The 14,104-nt window shown below is 41.5% G+C and overlaps 1 protein-coding gene across 1 annotated transcript in view; it reads left to right on the forward strand.

Annotated features, from left to right (window-relative positions):
- ILRUN (inflammation and lipid regulator with UBA-like and NBR1-like domains) overlaps positions 1-11,992 on the forward strand; it is a 32,240-nt gene extending 20,248 nt beyond the window's left edge. The window contains exons 4-5 of the mRNA XM_067310787.1: positions 2,025-2,353; positions 11,738-11,992. Coding sequence (XP_067166888.1) covers positions 2,025-2,353; positions 11,738-11,773 — 365 coding nt within the window. The 3' untranslated portion in view covers positions 11,774-11,992. The remainder of the gene's footprint in view (positions 1-2,024; positions 2,354-11,737) is intronic.
- The last annotated feature ends 2,112 nt before the right edge of the window (positions 11,993-14,104 follow it).

Raw genomic sequence — 14,104 nt, forward strand, 5'->3', positions numbered from 1 at the left:
GATGAAATCCCCATCTAAGAAGTTTGGTTAAGAAGTGGCCCAGGTTCTAAAACTTTTACCTGGTGCATTTACTGTAGAAAGTGGGTTTTTTTGTTGTTAATAACTATTTAAAAATCACTGTATAATATTTTATGTAGTGCCTCAGCCTAAACCCACCAACATCTTCATTCATTTGGAGTATTGCAGTCATTTTTAGCCAGCTTTATTTTATACTGAGAACATCTTTGTGACTGTTTTGGCAGTTGGGAGTATCCCGAGTACATGGGTTTGAATGAGAAATATTAACACTCTGAGTCAAAAATAACTCTTTGCTCAGAAGTACGTGTTTCTTTGGCAGTATTGTAAGAATCTCCTGTGTTGAAAGTGGATGCAACTTGTCCCTGAAATAAGAGCGTGAATTCCTCCGCTCGGGTTGAAAGGCCAGCTGAGCTAGCGTTGCCCGCCACGGGCCTGTGTGCGTATAGAACCAGGGCTTCCACCGATGACGGCAAAGAAACGGTTTAAGATCAATATCCCTAGTTAGGCATTTCGAAAGAAAGCATCTACGCGTTTAATGCCAAGCCCAGCAGCCAAACAGATTTTAAGATGCGTCCCCTGCGACGCAGCCGCTTTCCCGCCCCTTATTTCCCCGGGTTTGGGTCCGGCAGCTGCGCGAGGGCTCGCGTTATTGCGGGTTCGGCCTCCATTGGGGGCGGCGGCGCCGCGGGCGGGCGGCAGGGGGCGCCGCCGCGCTGCCTGGCCGCGCCGCCGGGGGGCCGAGGGCAGCGGCGCCCCTGCGCGCCGGGCTGCGGCCGCGTCGCTGTGCGGTTTGGGAGCCTTCGGCGCGTTTCCTACGGGGTTTGCGACGCTGGCAGGATTTGGGGGGGTCTTTAAGCGTTGCTATTTTTTTATAAGGTAAAATCCCCCTGTCTCTAATTGCCTCGTAAAACGCAAATTAATGAACTCAGCCTCGTTAAACCCGGTGAGCGAATGGAAGGCGGACTTCTGCACATCAGAGCTGCTCCAGTAGCAGTGGTGGTAAAAGCAAACAGCAAAAGAACCTGCTGTCTCCTTCCCCCAGGCCAGCAGTGGCAGCACAAAGCAGCCCCTTGTAGGTTCATGTTAACTGCAGGAAAAACAGAAACTGAATTACATGTGACATGAGGTGCCGTTATTAGATCTGCTGAGATGAGATAAGGTATTGCTGTTCTTTTGAATTCTCCCTCTCCATGCAGCAAAACAAAATTCAAGCATGTTTAATGGAGGGGGAAAAATGCAATAAAACTGAATTTGGATACATATCAACCAATTTATGTAAATAAGCCACACTGTTTGCATGAGGTGTAAATGAAATGGTAAGTAGAATAATAATCTTATCTATGTACAGGGGATAGATATTAGGTAAGAGCTGTAAATATTTTGAACTGTTCATACAGTTATCTATCCAGTAGGTTGAGAATTAATGTAATAATATCCCAAAGGTAGCTTGTCCACCTAATGTGGATGTTCTGGAACTGGAATAGAAATACTTTAGAGTGAATTGTCATAGACCTAACTGCCTTCTAAGTGACCCTTTTAGAAGGTTTGGCTACTAAAAAAACAACAAAACTAAATGAGAAACCCCTGGCTTTTACCATCAGAGCAGAAGATTGAGAGTGATATCTCTTGGGCTCTCATTTCAGTCTTGCTGTGTGGCCTTGGATAAAGTCACTTAGTTTTCTTTTTTCAGTGCCTGCCATTGGCAATCTGAAGTGTGCAGTTTCAGACTGTCATGCTGATTTGTTGTTTTTATATGTTTTTAGTTAGTTTTCTGGAAGTTCAGTAGGAGTAAAACTTGCTTGATTTCTGGAGGGATTGGACTCGATTAGTGTTTAGCCAGTATTTCTAATGCTTTATAAAATGTGTTATGAACGAGCAGCTTTCTTCTTTTTTCTTTTTTTTTTCTGCCATTGTAAATGATAGAATCTCTGTTCTGTTTTCTCCTTCTCTCCCCTTCTCCATAAGCTCTATCTCATGATGACCTGAATGTCTTTCTCTTTTCATAGATGTCATCTGGGTGATCCTCAGCGTGGAGGTTGGAGGACTTCTAGGAGTAACACAGCAGCTGTCATCCTTTGAAACAGAGTTCAACACACAACCGCATCGCAAGGTAGAAGGAAACTTTAACCCATTCGCCTCTCCACAGAAGAACAGGCAACCAGATGAAAACAACCTAAAAGACCCTGGGGGTTCCGAGCTAGGCACAATCAGCAAAAACACATGGGGGCCTGCTCCTGACCAAATTGAACAAGATCAGAATGGACTGTCACAAAACTCTGTAAATCTCTCCCCCAGCAGTCACTCGAACAACTTGTCGGTAGTGACATACAGTAAGGTAGGTGCCCTGGGAGAACAGGAGAATGGGTAGGTGATGAGACTGTGATGTATGTGTAATAGTTCTTCGTTACAAACTGCAAAGCCCTTCCCTTCTGCTTCTGCCAGACCTGCTAAGGAAGGTTTTGAATTTGACTGTCTGACTCTGCCAACTTCTCATGTTACATTAAAATACCTTTGCCTCTGATAGACTCTACCAGATCCACCTTTTTGTTTTTGCTTCAAATCCTTCTTAAAGTTTATATAATCTTGTCTGGGTGCTGTAACTATTAGTGGCTGGAGTCTACTCCAGTTACATGTGCAAATAAGTCAAAATATCTCTCTATCTGTGCTCCTGATTTTTACATTTAAAAAAAAGACTTAAAAAAAAAAAGACCACGCCCCTAAAACCTAAGGTGAATCCAATAACTTCTTTTTAACTGGTCTGGGGAGACTACAGAGCTCAACATTTTGATCCCAGAATCTATCTGTCAGGAATAGTCAATCAAAGGATTATTCCTGTCTGTGTCCTTGTCTTGTTTATAATTGTAGGTGACTTTTAAATTATCCTTACTTCTCTCTCAAAAAGCTTGCTTGATGGATGCTATATGAGTCTGAGTGATATTTTGACTGTTTTTATTTGCTTGTGTGTGAAAATTGAATTGCAGGATTATTTACAATTCAGAATCCACCTGTTAATGCAACCAGTATGTGTAGGTGTGTACTGTCATATGTCAAAATAGTTTGATTTTAAAATCCTTTAAAAACGCTTTACTGTACTTTAAGCAGGCTGTGTAGGACAATAACACTTGGTTGCTGAATGACTTAATAAAGCCCTAATATTAGTTCGCCTACAGCACTATAGTTCCTAACTGGATGAACTGCCTGTCCTATATCAATGGATCATATTTTAGTGTCCTACTTTGCACCAGGGCTATGCTTTTTTTTTTTTTAAACTGATGGCATGTGTGGGAACGACTGTTTGGCAGACTACCAATCACCCTTTTCATGTTTTGCACTTCAAACATCAACTCTTGTAAGCTGTATTGGCTCCTGCTTCAAGATTCTCAGTTACTGAAGATCAGATGAATGGCTTAGAAAATTGGTAGAAATAAAGCCTTTCACCTATCAAGTACAATCTAAATCAGCAGTGACGGAAAGTCACTGCCATTTAACAGTTGCTTGTGGACAGCAGTGCACACTCGCACAGCAGTGATCTCTGAAGAGACCACTGTCTGGCCTGGCAGAGGCCGTGTGCATGCTGATGCAGCTTCTCTACATTAAAAGATTATCTCAATCAGGTGCTTCACGTGGGGAATGCTGCTGTGCTGTTGTCTGTCATACACATCCCAGCAAAGATGGGTAGCAGCTCTGTTTGTGCATCAGTCAGTGAAAAAAGTTGAAGTAAAAATCAGATAGCTTTGGTGAGGTAGTGGACTAACTAGCCTTTCATTGCTAAAATACAGCCTTTCGTAGCTAAAATACTAGGTTTAATTTAGGTAGGAATATTCAGTCCCGGTTTGGATGGTAAGCTTTAGGCTTGGTATGGCTTTTTTTTCACTTGTTTACTGTGGGTGCAGAACTTGGCAATTGCTTTGTAGTTGATTTGCACTCGCAGGTGGATGGATGCGGAACTGCAAATATATGCACTTCCAAAAAAAGGTCCTGCGCAAAAATTCTGGATGTGGGGTTTTGGCAGTAATGTGGCCTTCAGTTTTCACTAGGTCTCTTTCCATGTAGTGAATTTCCTTACCCTTCCTAGTGAAACGAGTGCTGTGTGTACTAAAAGGTCGAGTGTATCCACAGACTGGCTGAGGAGCATTAGAATATTATGTCTTTTTAAGGAACATAGATGTAAGAAACCTGTACCTGTTGGAGATGCAGTGGGCATAGCAAATGCCAGCTATACCATAGAGAAGAAAAGCCAAAAGGAGATTGAAGCACTAACAGAGATGATAATTTCACTAAATTTATGTAAGCTGGTCTAGCTAATAACCCAAAGTTCTTGATCAGTACTCTTATGTTGTGAGTCATTGTAATCTAGCCTGAGATGTAGGGTAGGTGACCTTCTTTCTTTTGCTGCTTGTTCCTTTTTGTATTTACAGAATGTTTTGGGGTGGTTTTGAGGTAGACTTTCTGAGACAAAAGCAGAAATTTTGTTCCCTCCTTGCTTCAGAAGGAATAATTTGATGGTTCTTTTTGGAGAGGAGGTGGAGTTGGTAAAGGTTTGTTCATTTATTGAGGTTTCTGACTCTACCACTATGTTTCTATTTGTGACAAAATAAAACCAGTTTTTGCTTTTGGGGCATTATTAAGGTAGTTTTGAAGGTCAGGGTGCTTTGTCCAGCAAGCATGCCTTGTCCGGTCCATCCAGGAGAGGACGAATTCTGCCGCTTACCTGATATTCACATTGATACAGTACTTGTGGCTGGTTTCTGTAGAGTGAATGAGTTCAAGTAAGTTTGATCTCCTCAACACTTGGTCTCATTTAAAATTGCCAGGTGAACATGCTCACCTGCTGTGGTTTGGATCTAGCACTATTGCATGCCTTCTTCCTGCAAGCTGGAAGTCTTTCTGGAAAGGAATTTTTTGCTTTTGTTTTGTTTTGTTTTTTCCCCTACAAGGGGAAAATGTGTAACCAGCATCCCCAGATCTGTCTCTTTCTTAGATTAACCAGAGAAGGGTGTATCGGGGGTGACTTCAGAAGTATTAAACCACCTGAGCAGCAGATGGTGTTCAGGTACCTGTTGGTAAAAGCCGTATCTTAGCATCTGCTTAAGCTGTTCTATCTCCCCCACTTCCCCAGGGACTGGATCTGTGCTCTGCTGCTTGAGGGTGAAAGGAAGCTACTGCTTTAGAGCTGTTGCCTTATGACCGAATGTTGATGTGCAAGGCTTTATTTCAAATTCTAGGAGCAGATAGAGAGTACTGTGGGCTGGCTATGTAGTTGCCCATTAGGATACCTGGATTTTATTTCCTTTGGGCTGAACCCTTAGTACTTGTGTCTGTTTTCACACACCCAGGGAATGGAGTGAATGCCTAATTAGGTTTAACAAAGCATTTGGTGAGGTACAGCAAAGGGGGATGGGTAAGGCTTAGCCAAGATGTTCAGAAAGGCCGACATCCCATATTTAAAAGTAATATAAGCCCTTAAATGTTTCTCAGATCATCGTTGGGGCTTCCTCTCTGCCGAGAGACCTTGGAGAAGCCCAGCCATGCAGTTGCATGAGACCATGAAATCTTTGAGACAAAACTAGTGGTTTCTGGCATCTTAAGAGCCAGTGGTAAATTGCAGCTGTAAAACACGCTAGAAGATGCCAAATGTTGTCTGTATTAGTTCTCCCTCTGGAACAACTGAGCAGGTGTGACTTGTCCTCTAAAATTCCCCAGTGGAGTCAGGATTTCTGTGACACCGACATGCCATCTGCTGCTGAATTAGACAAGTATATTAATGTTTCGCATGTGAAACAGTCAGAATGCTTTTCTACAGAAGTACAGAGAACGTGATGTGGATGCTGTGCTCAGTGAAATAAACTTTCTTTAAAAAAAAAGAAAAAAGAAAAACCAACACTCAATTCCCTATAAAGAGAAAAGATTAAACCTGTGATATAGTCAAAACAAGTTGAATGTGACCTTTATTCTTGCTACAGTATATGGCTTCCCTGGGTCCACCCGGCTTTACCTTATCAATAAAGTTCTGGAGGACTGTAGATCAGGGTCTATGTTTAAGGCATCGTTTTAAGCATTATATTATTGTATCCATTCCCAGTAGAGTTTTTGCATGTTCTTAGAATTAAACATGTACTTAAGTGCAGGATAGTGCTTATCTCAGGATAGGGATGAGCTGTGTTAGAGTCCAGATATACCCATGCATGGGTATTTTATTCTCCTATTTGGCAATCGCTTTCTCTCTGGATTCTCAAGAGAGATGTGGCTAATATAGCTTCCTTCTATTTACTCGCTCCTGTCTCATAGCAACGTTGTCGAGGTCACTGCTGCTCTCTTGTGACTGTCTTTTACATTAAAAGCACAAGATGCAGACTTATGGGGCCTGGGGAATTAGAGTTAAATTTCTTAACTAAGAAAAGAAACCTACAGGTTTAAATGCCTCTAAGAAGAGATGAAGTAGATTGCCATATACAGACATCCAGAGTGTACTTGCCACTTGCATTAAAAGAAACTGTCTAAATCTGTTGGTGAATTTGGTTGCCCACCCATCTGCACTGAGGAACTGCTGCTTTCTGTTGAATATAAAGCTGCATGTGGAAGCTCTGATTCATACAAAATACATAGTGTAGTCACTACCATAATAAAGGAGATGCTACGGTTTGGCAGATATTAACCTGTTCTATTCATTGCTCACACTGTTCTTAAAAGCCCCATGAAATATAAGCATATTTGGAGTTCACAAAGTTAAATTCCTAACATTTTTTTCCTGCTGCATTTATGCTCCCCATCTTATCTCATTCGGTGTGCAGCTGAATTCTGATCCATACTACTTGACAGTTTTCTTTAAGGGAAAAACCAAAAATCCCTCTGTCTTTAAAGCCTTTAACTGGCCTCCCCTCTCTCAGCTGAGTTTAAAAGTTGCTGCTGCTCTGGGATGCATGCTTCTTCCGAACGAGGGCACTCTGATTTGTGTATTTTTGGAGTACCTCTGTAGAGTCGAGACAGTCTTTTCCACTGGTAACTGTTTGGGTACTGAATCATATTTGGGTAAGGATGGTGCCTCAGAAATATGATTTTAATTATTATTATTTTCTCCCTTAGCTTCCATGTAGAAGAGACTCTCCCATCCCATTATCTGGGCTTTAAACTGGGCTAGTTACTGCATGGTTAAACTCATTTAGAACAAAGTGGGAGAAAGTCAGGACTCAAAACTACCATAGCTACTCCTTGACAACCACAGTGCTGCGTAGTGTCTGCAGGCCAAACTGATGTTGCATGAGCTGGTTTGCTTTTTTTGTGAAAGACTAATGTGTTTGGATGCTGCATGTTAGCTCATCCATGAAAACCAATAGTCCACGTGCTCTTGGACTGTGGGAAATGTGAGTTAATGTGATTTTTAGCTTAACTTTGCTCCATTGTAGGCCAACCGTTTCCCTATTCTTTTATCTCTGCAGACTAAAAGCACGCAGTTGATTAAGTTACAACAGCTAAGTTGTTGCATGGTAACTTAACCGTGTACCTGAACCCTCGTGTACCTAATCAGTTCATGCATCTAAACCAGCCGTAAGAGTGGCTGCACTGTGAGAAGGTTCTTAACTTTCTGGTGGTCTTAATTGCCACACCATGTTTGCACAGCATGCATGGAATTAAAAAAAAAAAAAACACAAAAAAACCCTGCTAAATACTTTGTTCTTCTGTTTGTGTTCAGTTTACATAAAAGTTAGTCAAGAGACCGCTGCGTAGTTTGGAGAAGCACTGGCTAGGAACGGCCCAGGAGGTGGTGAGGAAGCGGGGACTTGTAGGGTTGTCTGATGCTACTGTCAGTGTACACTGGGAGACTCCTGTATTGCTTTGCAGCTGTGCACCAAAATCTCCTGTCTCTCGGGAAGTGTACCTTTTGCTGATCTCAGCTCAGCCACAAAGGTGAAATAAAGATAGCTATTTGAAAGCCTGTGTTGTGATGGTTTATAAAAGGTTAACTTAATCTTGGTTTTATTTCAGTGTTACCTAAAAATGGTCTGCTTCATAACCATTCAGTTAAGAAAGCAGATGGGATGCTTCTGTTTATTCTTCAAATCATATTCGGGTGGTGTGGTGAATGCACATACAGTGTTTTTGCTGTGCTTGTTGTGCCTTCCTTTTGACACAGGTGCCTGCGTTTCATGTGTGGAAAGAGCTCAGCATTGACAAAGGCCTTTAACTTTCCAAAAGCTCTCAATTTCCTTTTAGACACTGAAGTCAAATGATTATTTATATCAATAATTCTCATGTCGAGTCTTCTCTTGAAAAACATGATCCTCTCTTCTCATGTATTTATCTGTCTGAATAGCCAGTGTGTTTTCAGTAGCAAGTTAGCAATTACTGCTATGGAAGATAATGGAAGAACTAAAAGTAAATTTGCAAAGCTGCAGCTGAGCTTTTCATAAAAACAGTGATCTCGCTTTGAGAATAGAAGGGAATTTGCCAAAAATAGTGTGATTCTTCAGCTGAAATAATTCAGAAAAACTGCAATTGTATGCAAGTTTTTTTATGTTTATGATGTAAAATGCTGCATACAAGGGACGATTATTCTTGAAGATGTCTTATTGCGGAGATTGTTACTGCTGCAGCACAAATAGCCAAAGTTGTCAGATATCAAGACGCTATTACACTGTGCACATTGAATACATATCATAAGCAATTCTTGCTGCAAAGAGCTTGCAGTCTTAGCTGGATCAGGTGAATAAGAGGAAGAAAAAATGTTCTCACTTTACAGAGGAGGATAAGAGTTTCTTGCTCAGGGATGTTGCAGGAAGGATATATCAATACAAACACCTGAAATGAAATATCCTGGACCACAATGCGGTTCTGAAAGCATGTATTGTCATTTATTCCTATCCATGTCCTGGTTACTTAACCAAAAAAATCAAAAGCTTAATGAACAGGTTATAGGGTGCAGAATTTTGATTGTTTTCACCAGAATATTTTAGGGGGGGGGGAAATATCCATAAAAATGTGAAATGCTATGCTTTCTGGCACAATGTTAGGTTAAAAACAAATTTTTTTCCCCATGCAGGAGATCTGTGTCCCTAGGGAGGTTAAGTCTGATGTAAAACCAAATCTGTACTTGAAAGGAAATGAATTTTTTAAAATTTCTTAAGTTCTTATGTACAGTAATAAATCTCATGGGTAAATGAGATGCAATGAAGAGTTCTTTTTATCCAAAGTTGCATATGGTAATCCCAAGAGCAAAGACTTGGGGCAGCTTTTTAGGGAAATTCGTTGCATCAAAAGAAACTCAGATCTCAAGATTGTTACTGGAATTGATCGAGTAGTCAGGGAAGCTCACCTGGAGAGGCCGGGCTGTTTAGTGCAATGGAGCACGTGGTATAAAATTGCATATACTTAGTAATCTGACACTAAAGGTGAGCTAAATTCTGTTTTTAATTAACATCGCATTAGCATAGTCGTGAGGCTTTAAATTAGATACTGCAGAAAACAATATCTGAAGACCCAGAGGAAGGTTTTCACTGAAAATAAGGTTAATAGCCACTTTACAGGGTTTCTCTGTGCGTATGGCAAGATGGCTCAATGAACTGTTCTCATGCCTGGCTTGCCTCAATACACAGTCTGGAGTCCTGTGCTTATTAACTGTGGTAACTCTTTAATGTCGCGAGGCCATGCAGGTGTCATGAGGCTTAGGGCCTGCACAAAAGACTTCAGCTGCAAAATACTGGCTCAGCTGTGGAGTAAGCAACCTCCAGCAGAGGGAGCAGGCGGCTGGGAGCAATTACTTTTGAAACCACTCGCATGGGTTTGTGAATGCTTGCTGGGCAGCGTCTGCAAACAAGGTTATTTAATTGCAGTGTGTGCAGTTAAAAGATGAAGTGAATTCTGGCAAATGTCTGTACAGGTAATCGGCAACAAATCCTGTTTTTCTGGTGTCGAGCAATGGTAGGTACAATAACTTAACCCCCTTGAGATGAGGCTGCTTAGTATCTTGTTGCTAACATTGTTTTCAAACACTGTTTTCCTTGTGTGTCCTGTGATTTTTTTGTTGCTGATATTGCTTGTCTATGTGCATCATTTAAATGCACGGTTTCTTTTCTGCCTTCCCCATTTCAGTGACTATTTTTCAGAAATGTTCTCTCTTTTAGTGGGAACTGCTGTTTTCGGAGCTGAACTCTGCTTCTGGAATCTGCTGGGTGTTGATCTTTTGAAATGCTTGCTCTTACGAACTGGGAGTGCAGTATATTCCTAGAGCAGAAGCATGTTTGTTTGTTTTTCCATCGCTTGCACAGATTTATATCTGCAAACAGCAATTTCTAAGCTTTCAGACTTTTTTCCTATTTCGCACTCAGTTTGCAAGATGTCTTGTTTAATTGTCTGTTAATCCTTGTCCCGTGCTGGAATTTCAAGAGCTTCTGGGAGGTGCTTCGTTTTACAACTGTCGTGTACTGTGTCATCCAATAAATCCTAGAGGATGAAGCTTTTCCTCACTGGCTGCAGCAAGACTGTAGGCTCCTTAGAGCACTTACTTTTTAAAACAGTTTATAACATAGATAAAATAGAGCTCTTGAACTTGGGATTTTGCAGTTGGACTTAAACTAACACAGTTGGTTTTTTTTGGTATGAGTCATATTAAAGACTCATTGCTTCATGGCTCTGTGGCTCATGCAGCAAGGCTGTTCTGGGGTTGCAGGAGAACGTGCTGGAAACGACGTTTCCTTTGATGGGTAGCCCACTGTCCTGTTGAAGGTGAAACGGTGAAAAGTGAAGTCAACGCTTCACTTAAGGACAGAGAATGGCTTTGTGGTAATTGTGCTCTCCATCGTCTTACTCAGCGGCACAGTAGACAGAAGCTAGACTGCATAAAAAAGCAGTTGCCTAATTGTCTTCCGGCTTTGATAATGAAATATAATGAGCTTTTCTCTCTCGTCTCACTTCTCACCTGAACGTGTATCTGGATCTGACAGGATTTTGTGTGGTGTGTATCTTCATCTGTTATGTCAAACTTCGTATCTCTGTGACTTAGATCTCTTGCCTTCCTTTTGGTCTCTTTCTTTTGCTCCCTGATGAAATACTTGATGGGTCATTTGAACATAAGAACTTACAGAAAAGAGTTCCTGTTGATTTGAGACCTGTTACTAGATCTGGTATTTAGGTCCCTCACCTGAGAATGTAAAGAAGGGAAAATGGATTGTGTAGTAAGTATTTTAATTTTTTGATTAAATGTTGTGGTGGTTTTTTGCTAGAAGAAAATGTGCATCCTCGCCTTGAGAGAATGAAAGTGTCAGGTGGGAACACGGATTTCAAAACGCCCTTTTTTAAAATACACTCTTCCAATGCTTACAACCTTTCACTTAACTGCTTGCTGCATAGTATAGACTGGTGAAACTACACCTGCTTGGCCTCGCAAGTATTGTAGCATCTGTAGGGGGTTGCTACTCTGATGTAGAAAATCTCACAAGCTGCCCTGTGGCCCAGTAACACCTGAAACACTTTGCCTGGCTATTGTCTGGCCTAAATAACAGCTGGAAGAGGTAAGTTGTTCCCTGAGGAGACCGACAGCAAGCACTGAGCCCTGTGTCTCGAGAGTGTTTCGTATGGCTGGACAACAGAGGTCCCTCCCGTGGTGGGTAAAGGGTTGCATTTGATCCAGAAGTCCTGGGGTGGGATGGTCAGTATTTGCGGGCGTACACTGATCGGGTTTATTTCTTGCCTATTGAAATTGATTATGTCTCCAACTTTCTTTCAGGGTTGCCACGGTCCTTATCCCTTCGGACAGTCTTAAAACACAAAAACAAAAAACGGGTATCGACAAGAGGAGAATTTAACAAAGAACTGACTTATGGGGGATGGGAGGGGGATTCATGTGGCAGACAGACACAACGTGGAGCCCCCTTCTCTGCCTCCGTATCCTGGATAAAGAAGAAAACAAAACAAAAACCTGATAACTTAAAACTAGCTGTTTCCAGAGGAAAATACAAAAATCTAAGTATGCATGTGTGAATGCTGAATTTCAGGAGTGTTGTTTAATGCTATGAGAAAGAAAATACACCAACACCATGGGTTTTTTTATTTTTAGAAGTCATTCTCACACGTAATTAGGTAGCTTAAAAAGTTTAAAAAAATTAAAACAAAAAAGCCATCTTTGAAAAAAAAATATTTTGCCTACAGTGCGGTTGTAGTTTGAGCAAATGTTTAATTTTTGTTTGTTTCCTGTTCATATTTTTTTAAATAAGGGACAGCGTGCATTTTTATGGAACTGTCATGTTTTGCTTGCTACCGAATGGGAATTTGCTTAGCATTTTCTGGGGTTTGTGCAGTGACGTATTTTTGTTGGACATTTTTAATGAGAGATTGGGTCTTCACCCAGCTCTGCGTTTTAATAGCACCTGCTGGTTTTAGTTACCAACTTTTAAATCTTCTCTTAATTCTTCTATTTTTTTTCCTTTTGGTTTGGGTGTTGCTGTTAGTTGTCCTGCATGTCACTGGAAATGGTGCTGAAACAAGGTCTCAGTATCACAGTTGGAGAGAAACTCTGGGACTGGGTTAAGATAACATGGAGGGCTCAATTGCCTTCCCCTTGTACATGAAGTACTCGTAAATAGGCACCCATATTAACAGAGAGATTTATTAAAGTTCCAGAGCTGTCCTATGTGGTTAGCGTTTTAAAATACCTTTTTGTTAACTCTTGATGTACAGTAGCTGTGCCTAGAACAACCAAGCAAGCGTATCAGTTTCGTGCCAAGAGGAAACTCTCTTTCTGTAGGCATAATTCACTTGACAGTAGTTGTAAAGCTTTTCAGAAGTCATGTCCTTTTAGTTTTGAATCTTCCATCGCTTGCTCTCTCTTATGCAGAATAAGTTTCAATTCATTTCTCCTGTGATAAAGTATTAGCTTGGCAAACAAAGGCTAATTCATTGCGTTTTTGAATGTAGAGCAAGAGTTAGTATCATCAGCTGGATTCCACTGTATCGCCTTGTATTCATTCGCCTTTATCTTACTGGCTTGTAGCTTTTTTTGAGGCTCTCACCTTCTAAATGGGCTCTCCAGGGCTTGTTTTCAGAGGAGGAATTGTTCCTCAGACACGGGTTGCTCTGCTGTTCCTCCAGTGTGTGTCCATGGAGTTATGGATTGGGAAGTCCCATGCAAGGAGAGGGAGAATAGCCTTGAGTACTACGATGGATTTCTAAAGCACTGTATCACCACAGACGGTGCTGAAGGGGAGCAAGGTGAGGGGCACTGTCTCTTTCAGAAACTTGAACAAGGCCAGAACAGCCATCTGCCAAAGATACAATAATATGCAAAGCCCCTGCTACCTTCTTCCAGATCTTTCCAGCGTGGTCTCCTTTCTCCTGTTTGAGAGCAGAGTGTGGACCTGCTGCGTGGCTTCAGGCTGATTATTCCTGACTGATTGTTTTTTTCTTGGTTGGTTTTGAATGGGGGGTTCGTTTTCACCGCAGCTGCTGAGGACTCTCTTATCTTATTAGTGCATACAGATGGATCTTTTAAGAGGACAGTGGAAGTTCCTTATATCTAACAGAGGGAAAAATTGGACCTTTGGGAAAACACTAAGACATTGTAGCTCCGAGCAGACTGACTGCTTGCTGTTAATTCCATGGAAACAGCTGATAGATTCTGTTTGTATTTCAGAGGTTCGGTTGCTAAAGGTCACCATGTTATCTGAAGTCTCCCTTCAAAAATTTTTGCGGGGGAGAGAAACAAGTATAATGTAAGAAGTTATCTGCATGAAAGAGAAACTTGGATTGCTCACCATTTGCACGTGTGGTTTGGCAGGCAGACCCGTGTCTATCATGGCAGTTTGCTAGAACTGGGTGAGCTAGTACAGATGCAGATTGAACTGCTCTGAAATGTAAACGCGGAAGGTGGTGCTGCCACTGGGTAGTGCAGCTGTAGTGCTTGCTTCTTGTCCTGTAAAAATCTTTTTGCCCTGGATAAGTTGTCTTCTCTCAGAAGCTGAATCTAGGGAATGATTTGCATCGCTGTAGCGTAGCATGGGCAAGTGGATTCATTCTCCGCTCCCTCCTTTTTGAGCAGCTGGCTACTGTAACAAGCTCTAAAGGCATGAAAACATACCTGACCATTACACTTCTTGTA

Source organism: Apteryx mantelli, chromosome 25 (genome assembly GCF_036417845.1).
Source record: "Apteryx mantelli isolate bAptMan1 chromosome 25, bAptMan1.hap1, whole genome shotgun sequence".
NCBI lineage: Eukaryota > Metazoa > Chordata > Aves > Apterygiformes > Apterygidae > Apteryx > Apteryx mantelli.